This window comes from Phalacrocorax aristotelis, chromosome 13, assembly GCF_949628215.1.
Source record: "Phalacrocorax aristotelis chromosome 13, bGulAri2.1, whole genome shotgun sequence".
Classification (NCBI taxonomy): domain Eukaryota; kingdom Metazoa; phylum Chordata; class Aves; order Suliformes; family Phalacrocoracidae; genus Phalacrocorax; species Phalacrocorax aristotelis.
In genome coordinates this window covers 14,622,621-14,640,584 of record NC_134288.1, presented here as the reverse complement: position 1 = coordinate 14,640,584, position 17,964 = coordinate 14,622,621, and the positions used below count along the sequence as shown (strand labels likewise).

At 41.6% G+C, this 17,964-nt stretch overlaps 1 protein-coding gene across 1 annotated transcript in view; it reads left to right on the top strand.

The window, feature by feature from the left end:
* The first annotated feature begins 9,312 nt into the window (after positions 1–9,312).
* Positions 9,313–17,964, top strand: part of VAPB (VAMP associated protein B and C) — a 31,971-nt gene continuing 23,319 nt past the window's right edge. The window contains exon 1 of the mRNA XM_075109165.1: positions 9,313–9,663. Coding sequence (XP_074965266.1) covers positions 9,606–9,663 — 58 coding nt within the window. The 5' untranslated portion in view covers positions 9,313–9,605. The remainder of the gene's footprint in view (positions 9,664–17,964) is intronic.

The window sequence follows — 17,964 nt, the reverse complement described above, 5'->3', positions numbered from 1 at the left end:
CTCTGAAGGAAATGTAGAAAAGTTTGTGAGAAATGAAAGGGCTTGTACTTCAGATTAGTTTGTGTTAGTTCTTGTAGAGCTGTTCTGGAGCAAATCCAGATGAACCATTACAGTGAGGTTTTAAACGGGTCAGTATGACTTAATGAAATTTGGTGACTGCATTTTTATCACCCCTTTTACTTACCCTGCATCGTCAGATATGCCTTTTTTGCCACAGTTGTACAGGCTATGTGCTTACAGAGAGCCCAGGAAGTATGCCTTCATCAAGCAAAGGCTGAACAAAGCTGCTTTGAAACATTGGTCCTTAACAAAGCATCTTATAGTAGAGGCAGATCGGTGTTTGGTGTTCAGCCTGATGTATATTTTTTTCTTCTGTCACTCAGAGCAAATAAACTATGAACAGAAAATATTAGTACTCCATCAAAATGTGCAATGGAAATATAATTAGTAAAGAAAGAACAGAGTAAGCTTGATCTTGGGCATATTTTTATTATAAAAAAGCAGGTTAGCGATTGAATGTAGAACTTTCACAGTGGCAGTCATGGAAATCCCTAATTTCTTTGACATATCTCAATTCTTACTCCCAGCAAATTTTAAAAAAAAATAAATTGTGTGGTTACCTAATTCAGCTAGGTTTTTAAAATGTTTTGTGTTCACAGTGTTTCGGCAGTCTATTCTATACCAAGATACCAGTGCTTTAGTATCTTAACTGTCATATAGAAAGTACTGCTTTTATTAAAGTTGGTTAGGAATAAATGTGGAAATTTTTGAACTTCAAAAGGTTGTAGTAGGAGAAGGAAAGTCTCAGATATTCTTTCATGTAGATTAGTAGAAAAAGGAATTCAGACGTTCTAAATTGTTATTGCCTGTTAGCATGTGGTAAGAATGGAGTTTAAATCTGTTTTTCAATGAGATAACAAAAATAGTTTAATAGTATTTATCCAAGACTTATTGACTTGAGAAGAAAATATTGGACTCTATTGGACGCTAGGCTAGTACAGAGATTGTAGTTCTTTCCAGTCAGGAGAGAGATCCATATATCTTAGCAAATCTTTATGAACTGTTTTCTGATCTAGCCTCCCTTATTTGCTATACACCAAAATTAAACTTTAAAAACAACCAACCAACCCCCCCACCCACTCTGAAGCACTGAAGAGGCAGCAGCAATCTGGCCCTTCTCAAATGCAGCAAAGTCTTAATGCCTCAGACTCCTTTTGTTTTGTTACCAGTTGGAGTGGAATGCCAGCATACTTCATATCCTTTTTGCAGTTCTGATCTGAATTACTGCAGTTAATGAAAACATGGAAATAGCCAGTGTTTCAGATTGTCCAAACTGCAAACGCTGAAGTGAGGCTGCTTTTTAACACATGCCTATTTAAAATGACAGACTGTTGATGTAAGTTCTTTTGAGCCAAGATAACTGCTTATTGATCAGTTGGCCCTAGCTGAAAGCTGGAATGCAGTCTTCCCTGGATGAGATGCATGTGTTCATTGTTTCATTTTTGTTGGAGAAAAATGGTTTCTTCTGTATTAATAATTCGTTAGGCCATCTGCTTTCATCTTGCACTAGGCTTGCTGAAATTGATTATATTTTGTCCTAACATAGCTTCTCTATTTGGAGATGCATTAGCCTTGGAGTGTTTGGAGTGCTGATTGTCAACCATTCCAGCTAAATTTTTAATAACTTTTTTCTGTTGAAGTTGTTGAAAAAGCTGAGGACTGAAGTTTCATTCCGTTATGCCTTCCTGTTTAATGACTGGAGCTCATCATAGAGACCAGACTTTCAGATACTCTCAAAGGGAATTGCTGCAAAGCAAGTTTGGAAGGGTGAAGTATCTTGTATGTAAAAAATGTAATGAGGTGCATGTCATGTCATAGATCCGGAGCATTTTTTAACTGACAGATGACTGTTTCAACTTCTAACCAATACCATTTCTTTCCCACAGAAGTTAGATTTGTACAAATATATCAAGCGATAAATGTTTAGTTCTTAAGCTTTGGAGCAACTTAAATGTGCTCCAGAAGTTTTGGAGGGTGTCTTCATCTGACCCTCTAAATTACAACAGTCTCTTAGCTGACTTGCCAGGCTCTCGATCTGTGCTGTAGGTAGTTTTGTAGTACATTTTTATACCCATGCTGAAAACTGCCGTACTAAATGCCTAAGTAGGTGGAATATGGAAGCTTATGTTTAACAACAGAAGCATCTAGTGGTTAAGCTACTGAAAATTGTAATAGGTGCTTTGAAAAGTTCTAAGACAATTCTAACAACTTTTGCTGTTGCCAAGAAGGCAAAGACTTCATTTATGTTACTAGATCCATGTTGAAACAAAACAAATCATTGTGCTTCAAACCCCTACTGACATCAGGGAAACTTCCTCCGAGTGCTACAGGATCAGACATTTAATAGTTTAGAGGGGCGTTATAGGCGGACTTGAGTGTTTGATGTGTTGGTGTACATAATACCAATTTAATGCTACCAGCCAGCTCAAGAAAGGTTATTTACATACTTGGGAAGAGAGTAAGAGGAGAGGAGGCAATGCCTACTTACTGATGTGGAAGTCTAATCCTTTAACCTGGTTGAGAGGTGTGGGATTCATTGGGAGCTGTCTACGTTCATGGTTAAAGCTTCATTTTAATTATCAAAAAATAATTCAGGTTGAATATCTTGAATGGTTTAAAAGTTGGCCTCAGTAAGATTTTTGTTACTATGTTAATCCTAAATTAATCCTTAACATTAGTGTTGATTTCCAGAATAACAAACTGAGTATTAGTTGGAAATGGAAGCTTTATAAGTGATGTTTGAATGGCTTTTGTGAACCAAGTCTGTAGTGTTTATTAAGGATGCTGTAGTCTATTTGTGGTGTGCTATATCAGCAATCTGCAAAGACTATCTTGGGAATTGATGATTTACAGGACAGAAGCTGTCTGAACTCTGTAGCTAACCACCCTGTAGCAAACCTCAGTTAAAAGCAGCAATAGCTACAAAGAAGTAGAAAAAAAATCGTCTCAGACATGAGGAGAATCTGACTAATTCACTGACTTCTACACTGCCTTTTCACTTTCTAAAAAGCTTCATGTATCACTCTTAAATGCTTTAAACCTCTAAAAAAAAGAGGCTTTTCTGTTCATGAACAAGAAAGGATGACAAACTTTCTTAGCTTTTTTAGCAGGAAGTTGTTTGTATGTGACGAGTCAGTTACTTGAAGCAGAATTGTGTGCTTGGAACTAAGCTTCTAAAAAAAATCTGCACAAAAATTCTCTAGAGAACTTAAAATTTTAAGTTCACATCATATTCCTAGTAATAGATCACAGCCCTAGGAATGGTAGGTGACAGAAGATTTATAGGTATGAGATGGTTGTGTCAATTACCAATCTAAGATAGAAATACAGGTTCTAATATTAAAAAAAAAAGTCAGCTGTCCTTTTCGGAGTCAGATGGCTCCAGCTTGTCAATAGAAATATACTTGGAACCACATCGTTGTTTCTCATATAAGAATTCATGTGCCAAAATATATTTACCTAAAATTATTAGGCCTTCTGACACCAATGCTCATTTCTGAAAAATCCCTTGTGATACTTTGGAGCTTTCAAAAGTTTGAATGCAAACTCCTCCGTGGTCAGCTAGGATCAAAAATGCATTTCTTGGAAAAATCAAACGAGCGTTACCAAACTTTATCCATAAAGTGTCTCAGATAACAAATCCTTCAAGGGATATGCGACTATCCTGAAACCCAGGAGTCCTGATGGGCTTAGTCTCTGACATGTCAAAGTGATCCTGGGGTCAGCTTTTTCCTCCTCCCACCTCCCATTTTCCCCCACCCTGAATTTTTAACATAGTGTTGTCAGAGTGTACATGCTATAAACAGCTATTTTAAAATACTTGGAAAAGTTCTAGTGTTTTAGTTATTTGGTGCTTCCTATTTTACATGGAAAAATCAAAGCAGTAGGATGATTTGTCTCTGAAAAATTGGGACAGCATTTGCTGAAACTGCTCTCATTCTAGAAAAAAGACTTCTTAGAAGAAACAATTTTGCTTTTACCGTTACATCGTCCTGCAAGTTGGGGTTCTTAAATTTTTGTTGAAACACTAACAATGAATTTTATTCAAGGAGCTGATGACCTTTGTAAAGGTACTCTTCTGTTAAGGAGGCTGGGTTTTTCTTTGTTTTGTTTCTGTTAATTTTTTCACATATGTATTATTGAACAAACCAACTGCTACTTCTTCACATTTTGAAGGATACAGACCACTCTGTCATGCTCTTCCTTTGTGTGAGTGTGATACTCCATCCAGTTGCTGCACTTGGATATGCTGTAACTCTGACACCTCAAGAGGTTCACTGCTACTTTCTTGCCACACTTTTATTCATGTTACAGTATGTATTTCTTATTAAATCTATTCTGTTTTCTTGACAACTTGTTCCTTTGTTTCCTTATGGGACTTAGTCAAGAATAAGTGGCGAGTGTCTTTTTCTCCTCGAAGGTTCTAGAAGTATGTCACAGCAGCAAATGTTTGGAAACAAAATGGTAATTCGCTAGTACAGTCTTGTGACACTGTTATGAAAACATTGTGGCTGAGACACGTACCACTACTGTATTATACCATGCAACGAAGGCTAAAAGCATATTCACCTGGGGGAGCAAATTATTGTAGGGCTCTAGTAACATGATGTCAACTCTTCTATATCTTAACTTCCTTTTTTTATACTACCTATTTCTGAATATCGTTTGTCCAACATTGAAATTGTGACGCGGTGAATTCATTTAAGAGACAGAAATGGGTTGTGTTTCTGTAGCTGTAAGACACTTAAGACTTCCTGGTAATCTTCCCCCTTGTACCTCCCACCCCCAGTACAATGAAGAAAAAAAGAAATCCTTCTGAAGGTTTCTTTTAAACAAGAAACTTTGCATTTGCATTTTGTGTATTCAGGGCACAAAAATAACCTGATATGCATATAGCTCTTGCAGTGTAAGTGTTTGCCTGTAAAATTAAGCATGAAGGTTAACCTTTGTATCAGCAATTCTTTTCCCTCTTAAGAACGTTCTGCCTTTTTATTATAGGATTGGATTAACCTGTTACAAAGGTTGAAAGGTCTGTGCCTTCTTACTATAGTATCTCTTATTAAAACAAATTTAAGCCGCTCAAAGTTACAGAGCACTTGCAGCACTGTAAACTGCACAAATTTACAACCATTGCTTCACTGCATGAAACGTAGTCAGATTACTAGTGATGAAATATTGTAGTGATGAATTCCCAAGCTTATGAATGTTTTGAGACTTTTTTTTAGTCTTCTCTTGGGCTGGTCCTGAGAGTGTGTACAGGTTTGTCTGTGTTGTTGGTTTGTAGATGCTAATGAGGAAAACCAGGCTTTTGTTCTCTCCTTTTTGTTTGAATTGTTACACTCCCATATAGTGCATAGAATGCAAATACAGAAATGTTGATTTGGCATAATGTAAACAGCCTTTTCAGCTTAAGCATTCATAATAAACTTTTATAGTGTAATAACATGTTAAATCACTACCAGTCTGATGTATTGTGCAAAAAAAAAAAGGTGTAAACATTTTATTAATAAAAAGCTTTGTTTATAAATGTGCTGGCTTTATTTATAAATGGTCCCAAAATTCTCAACATCTTAAAAAAAACAGTCTCTGTAGCAACAGAATTATAGAAGAGGAATGTAAGCAATACCACAATAGAAGCAAATCCAAGTGATGATTCAAATAGCTGTTTTCCAGAGGTACTGACTACTGGTCGTTTGGAAACTGTAGCTTTTCCCTGGTTGATGTATACACAGACAAAGGCAGCAGGCGAACTTGTACAAAGAAGGTATGGGGGAAAAACACCAGAGAGAACGCAGCTTTTGTGTAATGCTTCCTTTCTTTGCAGCATGATCGCTGAGAAGCTGCAGGCCACACGCAGTCTTGTCAACCAGGGCAAGGCCTGACAAATTCTACCAGGGTCAAGTTATTTAATACACAGCTTTTAGCTTAGACTGCATGAAATATAAAATTCTTGACTGCTTACGCCAGGGTTCTGTCAATCAAAACTGTAAAGTGCTTTTAATATCTGCAAAGTGTTGTGGGGCCTGTCACGCTGGGAAAGGATCCTTTCTTATTAGTACAGCCAGCTGGTTGGTAGCTTGGTTTTATTTTAAATTACTGCTTTGGTGGTTGTGTAGAGCACAAAAATATGGAGTTGGCTACAGTTATCTTACTTGTCTTATATGATACTTAAAAGATTTCTTCTTTCAATGTGTGATGCAAGTCTAACATGCTGAGTTAATAGCAGCCTTCAGAAGCGTAAATAAGCAAAAAAGTCCTGTTTCTGATACTACTGTTTCACCTGAAAATGTTTAATACAAGTTCCTACTAAGCAGCTGGCTGCAGTTCACATGCAGGAAACACGTACTGTCATCACCTTTTTAACGGAGACCTGGGATAACTTAAATTTGTGGTTCAGTACCTGCTATTTTTAAGTTACCCTCTTAGGTGTGTGTAAGCTGCTTTTGAAGAGTGTTAGGTATGTTTGTATAAGGGGGCATGAATGTGCGTCGGAGAGAGCGTAAGAAGGGTAAACACAAGGAATGTGCTAGAACAGAGAATGCATTTATGTGTTTGCACACGGAATCCAGATAGCTAAATGCAAACCACCTAATTTGCACACACAATAGGAGAGAATGTTTTACTTGGATCAAGTCTTTTATAGCTGTTAAGGTAAAAGTTTTGTAACAGATGAAACTGTTCTTTAAAATTGTTCTAGTACAAAGCTTTCAGGTACTCTTCAGGGTTTCCCGGTAGTGTTCATCCCTGTTTTCTCCTGTTAGCTAAAAACCCACCTGGGCAACAACCCTCTAGAGTTGTCGTGGCTGAATTTTTAATAAAGCAAGAGTTGTTTAGTGTAATTGGTGAGGACGTAGTACCACAGGTAGCCTTCATGCATGCTCATTTCAATGAATCTGAGCTGTACAATATTAAATGTACACCCACTATTTACATAAAACAAAAACCTGGCGACCTCAGTTCATTAGACTTCATAAATTTTCAATTTAGGATAAATAAACAATGTTGTACTTTAAAAACTTTGGCCTGAATGAAAATGTGGGAGAGTCCTTCAAACACAAGCAGGTAAGTGCCGAGCTGCCAGTTGCGTGAAGTAAGAGGATACAACTTGGCAAACCCTTTAAGATGTGGATCATCAAATGCTTCGGGGTGTACTTTGTACTTCTTTCAGAAAGAGTAGAACTTGGAAAGGTCTGGGTAGCCATGCTGAACAGTTTAGGATTTTTTATTATGTATATGTTGTATAAAGTTTCCTCTGTCTTGTTCCTCGCCATTAGTTTCCAGTTAACTTGGAGGTATGTATAAAGCCTTTTCTTTTCTACTAGCTACTGGACTGAGAATGCCTACCTCGGCGAGAGCATCTCTTTATAAAAACAAAACCTAAGAGATTCTGTGAAAGAAAATAACCTTTGCAGAATATCAACCAAAGAAAGCTTTACTCCAAAGCATAAACGAACTCACTTCTCCCCTGATTTGAGATGGTGAAATGTTATGACGTAATCCATAGTTTATACTATAAATTCCCCACAAGTAGTAAAAACAATGAGCCAAGAAAATCCAGGGCTCCAAATCTAATTAACTAAGCAAGGTTGAATAGCAGGGACCTGGAAAAGAAAATGCACCCCTTTATGACATTGTGACCATCTTTTCTCCAACAGAGAAGGAATTTAAGGAAGAACAGCAGCGCGTTATCTTCCTGAAGCTTCTAAAATTTGGCCTGGATGGACGGGCTAGGAGTTGGCAGGTTTCACTTGCGTGATGCGAAACCGAGAGTTGTACTGAACACCTGCATGGGTTGGGTTTGGTGTGGAACGAATGACATCTCTGAACAAAACCAAGACAGAACAGGATGGGAGGTGGTTAAGCAGGTGAGCTGAAAAACAGGGATTATTGTGGATGAGAGCAGCTGAAGTGTCAAGATGTAGGTGTGCTTAGAGCACAGGATGACATTGTCCCCTTTAGTGGTGATGATTTTTAACATTTAACAAATACTATGTTATTTGCCATTGCCTTTATTGCCAGAAATGAGAACAACCACCTTCTTGTTACAAGTTCCAGATCGTTTTAGCTACTTTATGCGTTTTTGGCAATTACAAAGTAGAACAACATTCGTGATAGAAGAACTTGCATGGAGGTGAGGTGCGCTGCATCACACAGATTGGGTTGCTGTGACGAAATGGATTTTCACAATGTTTCACCTGCTGCCTGTTTGGAAATCAGCCCTAATTAGGACTTGACTTAGCTGTATGCTTGGAGTTGCTATTCTCTGGAGGTTGATGTCAGTACACTTGCTTTTTATCTCTGCAAATGGTATCTTCTGATGTCCTGTATGCCTGAAGTCCAGTCACCAACTGAATAATTTTTGGTGTAGATGAATTACCAGTTTTTAAGACCAGAATGTTTCTGCTGGTAAAATGGGCATCCCAAACTCCTGCTCCATTGTAACAATGGAGCTGCATTTGACAGGTTACAGCAATGCTTTAGAAATTCTTAAGAACTTTTAGAATGTTTAAAACAACCTGAGAGGGGGGTGTTTGTGTGAAATGTAGTGCTGCCTTAGGGCTATTAATAAAGCAGTACTTCATATTAGAACAACCTGTACATTTTAAAAATAATTTAAAATAATGTTACTTGGAGTAAAAATAATTAAAAAAAAAAAAACACACCACAAACCCAACAACAACAATCCAAACCAAACACCTCAAAACTTTGGTTAGTTTACTTAAACGGGGGGGGGGAAGGTGCATCTAAGATCACTAAGATGATCTGAAAAACTGGCTTATTTGTTAAAAAGTCTTCCTTGTAGCTTGACAGCAGTTACCAGGAGTTTCCTGGTCTTGTAATGCATCGCCGTGCCTTAGAATGTCAGTCCCTGCAGAGCGGCTCTCTGGTGCTCCAGGAATCGGCCCTGGATGTCTCTTCCCCTCCCCACTGTGGCCGAAGGGGCTCCCGGCGCTGCTCGGTTTACGGAACGAAGGCCTAAAGTAACAGGCTGGTACCGGATAATAAGTCATTGATTACAAAAATCTTTATTTTCGGTGATTTAAGTTCATTATGAATTAGACTTCCCACCACCACCACCTTACGGCTCTCGGGCGGTAGCTTGACCCCGAAGAGGAGGTGCAGCCCCCGGCCCTGCCTCTGCCGGGAGCCGGGGGGAGCCGCGCCGAGCCGGGGGGAGCCGCGCCGAGCCGGGGGGCGGCTGGGCCGGGCCCCTCGGCCGCGGGAGGCGGGCGGGAGGAGGCGGGCGGCGGTGCCGGCGGCACACGTCAGCCGCCAGCCGCAGCCTCTCTCTGGGCCCCTCCGTGCTGCATCATCCCGCCTCCCGCCCGCTCCGCGCCCCTGCCCGGCCAGCCTGCGTCCGGGACCCGCCGAGCCGCCGCCGCCCGGCCCCGCTCCGCTCCGCCGCGCCTCTCCTCCGGGGCCGCTTGGCGGGGGGGTGAATAAACCAGCTGGGCGCGCCACCCCCCCCTTCCCCCCCTTCCTTCCCCTCCCTTCCCGTCCCTTCCTCTCTCCGCCTGGTGCCGCCACCGCCGAGGAGGAGGAAGATGGCGAAAGCGGAGCAGGTCCTCAGCCTCGAACCGCAGCACGAGCTCAAATTCAAAGGTACGAGACCCCCGCCGCCCCCTCCCCGCGCCGGGCCGGCGCCGCCGCCGCTCTCGGGTCCCGCTCCGCCGGCAGCCATTTTCCGGGGGCCGGAGTTGGGCTCTAGCCGCTAAAATGTCCTTCAGCGCCGCCGCCCCCCGCCCTGCCGGGCCTTTCCCGCCCGCCGCGGGGCGGGGAAGTGCCCCTCACACACGCCCCAGCCCCAGCGGAGCCGCGGGGGTCGCCCCCGGGCCTGCCCCTACCCGCGCCGCGGGCGGCTGCCGCAGGGCCGAGGGTGGCCTGAGGGGAGAACGGGGTGTGGGGGGGGGTGGCCCCGGCCGCCGCCTTCCCCGGCGGGCAGCGCGGCACCGCGCCCAGAAAAGGACGATCGTCACCCGGGGCCGACGTTCCCCCGCCGCGGCGGAGGGGCGGCAGGGCGGGCCGGGGGCTGCGGGCGGCGGCCAAGCCCCGTGGGGCCGCCCGGGAGCGGGGGGGGTCGCGGGAGGAGCCCTCGGCCGGAGCCCTCGGCCGCCGCGGGGCTGCGGCGGGCGGAGGAGGGGGTGTTCGCCTCGTTCTCCTCAGCTGGGGTCGGGGCGAGCCCGGGCGGCCCCGAAACCCCCGGCCCCGGGGGGGGAGGCGAGGGGAGCCCTCCCCGGGCTGTCAGGCGGCCGGGGCGTGGGGGTGAGCCGCGCCGGGCCTCTGGGCGGCCTGGCGTGGCTTTCTCATGTTGTTATGATTTAACAAACCATTTAGATCAATTAGACGTGAATACCCTGCCTGCGCGAAAATATGTCCTTCCTTGAAATAAAAATCTTGAATGGGTTTGAATTTTCGCTAACATTGAAGTGCCTGTCTTGTAGCCTGACAGCGCTACTGTAATACAATATTCTGGGATTACAAATAAGCGTTCAGCAAGTTTATTTATGCTACTAGAGTCAGAGGTGCTTTATAGCTTCATTTGAATATTTGGCAAATACACTCTTTTATAAAAAATATGATTTTTTTACCGTTTTCTGTTAAAAATAATACTCCTTTAAAAAGCTTTCGTGTATGTTTTCAAATGTAGGGGATGTCTACCTGTTTTTGTTAGTAAATATACTAGAAGTACTACTATAAAGTAGGTTTATCAAAAAGCACTGTAATAAACACTGGATGGAATCAACGCATCTTTGTTGCGAGCTGAAGTATTTGCATGTTGTTATGGCAGCAGTATCAAACATGCTTAAGAAGGAAACTGTTGTTGTTTTAACATTCTTTTGGTTAAGTATGATTAGATGAAAATCATCTCTTGTTCTGAATAATAATGCTTTCAACAAGCAAGAAAATCCAAACTCTGGTGGGCAAAAAGTGGGGCCTTAATTGGTGCTGACTTGTCAATGAGACATAATTGTGATTCAGGGTTTTGGGGGTTTTTTACCCCCTTCATCGCAGGTAGCTGTAAACCCAGCCAGACTCTGTTCTTTGTTGAAATAAAGATAACTTGTCAGGCTGCCTGTCCTTCAGGTGAGGTTCTAGACTAAATAATCGGTAACTATTGAAGTTAAATCAACTAACCGTATAGATTTTGGTTGCCAAGTCTTTAGCCAGCAACGTATACTCCTTACGACGTTAAATGTTACTTGGCTAACTGCAGCTAAGAAGTGGCTTAGTTTTAAAGTATGCTTAAATATTAATGTTCAAACAGACTTAATGCTATGGATAGCATTCATATGCCTCAGCAATAAATTCTGTCTTGCAGTCTTTTCTGACAAACAGTGCTGACCGCTGTCCTTCATTCAGGAAAGGCCAATTTGAAGTATTCATTAAGTAAATTCTGCTCTAAGCGCTTCTTTTCCTGCTGGTTTTGTGACGGCATATTGCCTGGTAATACGGCTGTAATTGTAATCTCACCTTTGTAAATAGTTGCGTTTATTTCCAGAGCGTTGTTTCGCACCGTACGAGTAGACCCAAACTGACAGAGGTCAGTGGTGCTGCTGGCTGGCGCGGCTGTGCCTCCTCGCCGGTGTGCACTGAAAGATCTGATGCTTAACGTAGGTCAGCAATGTCAGTGAGGTAGGACTGTAAACAAGATTCGCAAACACTGGAAATGGATAAAGGTCTTGGTCAAAACACAGACAGAAAAAGCAGAAAATGCTTTGCTTCTGATGCTGCTGAAGTGCTCTGTTCTTAAATGTAAAATCTAGAGGGAGGTATGATGTTTGCAAAAAGATGCGGGGAATAAGGTGCCAAAGTGAGGATTTCTTCTATAATGACTCCTATAAAGTCGCTATGGGGTTGTACACATCTCTCTCTTAGCCAGCACTTCTGCTTGTGAAGGATTTGAAAACCTTTTTTAAGAAGCTTTTGCAGCCCCTTGGTTTGCAGTTAATCTTCTAAATTCATTTGGCGCTTTGTTTCAAAATACTGTTTGTTACTTGTTTGCAAAAAATATCAAACGAGGTTTTCATGCTAGAATTTTTCACAGCCTGTGAACATGAGCAGGGGTTGTCTTTCCTCCCCGCCTCGCATCTCCTACACCATAACACACACGCTCCAAAATAGCATCAGCATGTGCTGTGCTGAAATGCAGCTGTGAAGAGTGGGAGGCAGGACGCTCTCCTCTGCCCACCATTATGTGGCTGGAGGTGCCCGTTTCCTTGCCCTGGTCTTTGATGTCACATGAAATAGGAGCTTTACTGTCTTGCCAGTGACTTCCTCCACTTCTTGGCTGGTGTAGACTTGCAGCCTAGGTGAGAAAGCATCGAACTAAAGGTTTATTGTTCAGACTTTATTGGTAATAAATGGTGTAAAAGGCCATTGTTGTTATATGTGACAACATTTACGTTTATGTTTCCTTTCTTTTTATCTAGGAGATAACATCCAACAATCTGCCGAGAATTAGTCAGATTACAGTACTCAAGGGCCTGACTTTGGGAATTATAAAATTTAAATTTGCGCAAGGATGTGTAATTCTGGCCCCTTTTGTTAGCTCTGTTTTGATACAGTTGTTAATTACCGTGCGGCACTTGTGCTGTAGGGCGCTGCCTCGCGCCCTTCGCGGGATGGCTGCCCTGGGAGGCCGATCTGTCGCTTCAGCAGAATGTGCCCATCTGGAATAGAGATAATTTGTTTAATGTCAGCAAGTGAAATTTTGTTAGTATGTAACTTATTTTAGAGCTTGCCTGGGTTTGTAGGTGTTTGAAGTGCTTCTGCATTCTTTGCAGATGCAGAGTGTCGGGGGAGCAGTGTTTAGTAGGGGACATGCACAAAAACGGAGGTGGCATAGGCTGAGGTGCATTTCAGCAACGTTTTAGAGGTTTGCTACAGGTTAGGCTGGACTTATGACTCAGCACTCTGTTGCAGTGCTCCCCAAGCGGCAAACAGCAGTATTGCCAAACGCAGGATTAATTCCTCGCAAAACTGTGTGAGTTGCTGCCAATTGGAAATGCTCTTTCTCGTTCCCGGTATGTGATTTTTGCACCTGCACATATGCAATATGTCACTGCGTACCTCTGCTGTGTGCAAAGGGCACAACAGTAAACCAGAATAGCCAATACTCTCCAGTCTTAATGGTACTGATTCTGACCTGGCCTGAGGCCTAGCAGTGTTGTTTCCAAGCTCTGTCACCGGCTCAAGTGAATCCCCTGGGCACATCAGAGCTGCAGTCCAAAGGTGTGGCCTTGGCCCGTGTAGATGTGCTCAGTCCAACAGTGTATCTGCAGCGCTGTGAGTGAAGTTTTTAGCATTTAGCCACAGTCCCCTGCAGCTCGTATAACCTGTGTTACCGTGGTTAGGTGGCTGCCACTCCCAAATATGATAGTTTGAGCTCCTTCAGGTAAGTCTGTGTAAACTCTAGTCAGATCTGTGCATTGCAGTGTAGGTATGCCAAACCTCCTGTGTCTGACATGAATATCCAGTTCTTATCGGCTACTGGGCTAAGGCTCTTCAGTCCAAGAGTTCAGTAACATTTGGGACATAAGATTAGTCTTTACTGGACCTGCAGTTATCAAGTTTCAGAGGAGAGGTTAGGGACTTAGCCATTGTGACTAAACTATATAACTACATCTCTGTCGTGGTCTGTCTGTAATGATTGAAGCACGGAAGGTATTCGGGGAGATTTGGCTCTGGGCTTGTTCTGTTCTGTATTGGATAAATAGGGATTTATAGTCATTGCCCCTGGAATGGGAATGCAAAATACTGACAGCGTTGTGAGAAGTTGCCTGTTTAGTATAATTAATACGCATCTTTTAAGCTGAAAACGTGCATGCTGTTTTCTTCAAACTGTTAGAGCCCTCCTGGTATTCGCAGCATAATGGCAGTCAGTACTAGGATTTCTTTATTCTTTGGAGGCTGCTGTGTCAATAGCTATCTACTTTTCTGCTGGTAAATGTACCGGTCCACGCTTCTCTTTGTCTAGCCTTATTCCTAGTAAAATCATTGTTACTGCATTAAATACAAGTAAACCTTCACATCCCCCTGCATATTTGAATTTGATTATCAAATTATACACTTAAAAAGAGGACATAGTATTTAAATAACAGACAGGCTTCCTGAATCTAAACAAATCTAAGTTTGTAGCCCAACTAGCAAACAAAATCAGTAATTTTCTGGTGATGCTTAAATATTTGCAGTTCATGTTATGCTCAGTATTCTTGCAACTTAGCTAAAAGCAGTAGCTTATTCTAACTATAAATGTTCATTATAGTTGTGCAGACTTGCTGCATCTCACTGAATTATTCTAATTTCACGTGCACCCTTGGTTTTGTAATGACTTCATCACTTTGCAAGACTATTAACTTCACTTTAAGAGAGCAGTGTTTGGAGGGAAAGAACTGGATACAAAAGCAAGATAGTGGTGCGTTGTGAGAGTCTCGTGACACATCTCATTTTTGGAAAGGTGGAATAAGTTGAAGGTAGTGTTTCTTTTGAGCTTCCTTAATCTCCTGGTGTCCTGTACACTAGAGACACGACACTTAACAGCTCCACTGGGAAAAGGGAGCGGAATTGTATGTGTGGGAACTAACAGAAATCAGAAACTTCACGTAGGATGGTTAGAGAGCCAAATAACAATTATTTGAGGTGTGTGAAGCAGTCAAGGAGGTTCAGCTGCATTTTCTGTTAAGTTAAATCTAATGACTCTATTTAGGTGCCCCAAGACTACTTCCAAAAATCTCACAATCTGCTTGAAAGCTTTGGTCAGTGTGATTTATGGGTTATGGGCTTTTAAATAATTTTGTACTGTGCAGAATTTAAGAATTGAAGTTGAAGTAATGAGCATTAATGGGATCAAGGAGGGTCCTAATGCAGTGATAAAATCAGCATGAGTAGCTGTTACTTGGTAGTTACGTCTTTTAGTTTTGTGGGATTCTGTAGTTTTAATATGATGAACCGCTTCCTTTTGTTATGAGGGATGGGACACGTACACTTATAATTTCCTGTTCCTTGGGAACCTCATGCTGTGCACCAATTTTCAGCTCACTTTGAGCTATGGAACCATTGCAATGATACGTGAAAGAGTTTGTCAAGTTTGTTATTTAAAGCTCATCAGGGTGGCGGGCTGCCCGTCTGATTTGGTTGATGGGATGTGTCCTCTAATCATCGCTTCAGAAAACATATCTGATAACAAATTATATTGAAAATACATATGTCAGTGTAAGGTAAGGGGTGGCTTTCTTAAGTCCTAGGAGCATGGCTATCATGTCAAAATAAAGACACAGGTAGGGTATCGTAGTGGGTACAGGTTCACATAGATGCTTGGCAGTAAATTCTATTTACCAGCCGCTGCCTTGCATGCCAAGTGTAATGTCTTATCCCCCGTGAAAGAGGAATATGGAGGAGAAATTTGCACAGGAGTTTCTGATAGTTTCTTCTCATTGGAAATTAAATTGTTGCCTTTTTTCCCTCACTTCACAGGTTTTATAAATTAAAAACTTATCAGTAGTCATGCAGTGCTTTATTTTTTTTTAAATAGGTTAGCTACCTTTGAATACAAGGCTGAATTTTGTTTAATTGCATTCTAATTTGGAATTAGGATTGTAAAAACTAGAGTACAAACCTTTAAACAGAAATTTCAGATCTGTTTTGAAACTCAGCTGGAAAAAAGGCATCATCACCATAGTGAATGATCCAACTTTATGAGCTCAGGTCAGCTTACATCTATGAACAAATACCCAATTTTAAAAGAAGCTTAATTTGTTGTATGCACCCAGCTCCAGAAGGTATTGATTGCATCAAATGAGTTTTGAATCAAACAAGCAACTTCTACATGTGTTATAATGTAACTTTCGTAGAAAACTGAGCGTTTGTCTTGTTTCTTGCTTTTAGAGTGCCTCTAAACATAGCTTTCTGCCTAGCTGGAGACAATGCCGGAGTCAAATGACCCTTGCTAATTCTGCCCACATCTTGCAGTCACACTCATTTTCTACTATCTTGTTACCGTATTGGTCTTATGTTTGATCCCTGCAGGGAACAACTAATAACTACTGAATGCATTTCATAGTTGATACAACAGCAGCCTTTTTCCTTTTTCTGTCAGTGTAGTTGGTTGGCTTTGAAAGCTTTATTGATGATGTTTGCAACAGTTTTGTTTATGGTAACAGCTGTTGTTTCAGACTTAAATTTCATCTTTGTATTTGTAGGGAATGTGATCTTTAACATTATCATCATGCTGCTGCAAGCTGTTTTTTTTTTTTTTTCCTCCAAGTAAATCCTCACTGATTTAAGCAAGAATCTGGTTGGGTCAGGAACTCTTTCCCAGTTAGACCTCTCTCTTGTCTCCGAATGAGGGACTCTGATGTGACAGTTCCTACCACAGGTAACACTGAAGCCTCCTTTCGTTGTCTTCCTGTGTGATGACCAGAGGCAAAAAGGAAGGCTATTTTACATACATATATGAATATTTAAATACCAGTTTATCTGAATTAGGGGCCAGACTTATGCCAAGTCTCTTCCTCTGGCATTTGACCCAATATTTATTCAATATCTAAATCCTTTCATACTTACTTTGTAGACTGAGATGTCTGTAGAGACATAGAGGGTATTTTCTGATATGTCTGGGATGTTGTTGAATTTAAAACTTGGCCTGCTAGGCAACCTTTCCTCAAGAGGGATTTGTGCCATCAGTCTGGAACAGCTGTCACACTCTTGCTGTCATTGGAAATGTATGCAAAGTGAATCACCATTGCCATGTTTAATGCAGTGCAAGATTAAAATGCACATGGATGGAAGTGATTGAGTGTTTACACTAGCAAGACAATCCAGACTGAGAGTTGACTGAGTTTATCCTTTCTGTATTACAGCTGTTCTGAAAATTGCTTACTTCAACTGTAATTCTTGTGGCCTCACAAACATTTGTACAAATTGGGTACTGCTGCTGCCTGCAGTACTTTATCCCATATTATTATAAAGACTTTATGAAAATAATCTCTTTACTAAACTACATTAATGTCTAGTTCTCTGAGCTGTAAATGAAGTCCCTCATACAATGGTGCTATGGATTAAAGATTTTATCGTTCTAAATTTAATCCCGTTTCCTTGGTCGGTTTCCACGAGGGGCGGAAAAAATAGAGAAGGGGGTGGTTTGCCTGGTGATCCAGTTACTTATGATGCAAATTATAAAATTGTGTAGGTGTGGGGCTCACTATGGAGCCAAATCTTATGTTTTTGCAGATAATTTTAAAGATCTAATGCAGGTTAGTTGTGCTTGTAGAAGGCATTTCAAAAGACAAAAGTAATTCTTTAAGGGAAAAAAAATGCACTACTTGTTTTTTTCCCATGACTGCTCCTATTTATCTAACCAGTTACTTCATCCTTACTGGTGCTTCTAATGCTTCTCACAAGCAGGAGTCCAGCCCTCCTGTATGCAGTTTCAGGTTTGGACTGCCAGTGTTGCCTGTTTATGTTTACAACTGCTGCTTCTTGCGATATGTGAATTAAAAATATATTTTGCATCTTCTCAAAATATTTGCATGCATAATTTCCTCTGGTTTGCAATGTCTCCTCTTCTGGGCTTCCTACACTTTTACCAGACTAGGAGCAAAGGTGTAAAGGCACTAAGATTTTTCTTTATTCCTCTTTTTTTGTATAGCTGTTTTTACACTGCACTTACTGGCAGCATACAGTGGTGCAGCTAATGCATATGGAAGTTTAGGTTTGGAGAATGTAACCTCATATTTGTATCTTGTTCTATGCCAGACAGTATAAGCTGTCAGGTATTTTCTTCCTTAAGTTTTCTCACTGCTTCTGACTAAATTTCTGATTTGGCTTTGGTTTGGTGGGTATTTTTGCCTTTGATTCCGAAAACACAGTTAATAGGCTAGTTTTCAAGTGGTTCCCCAGCAACTT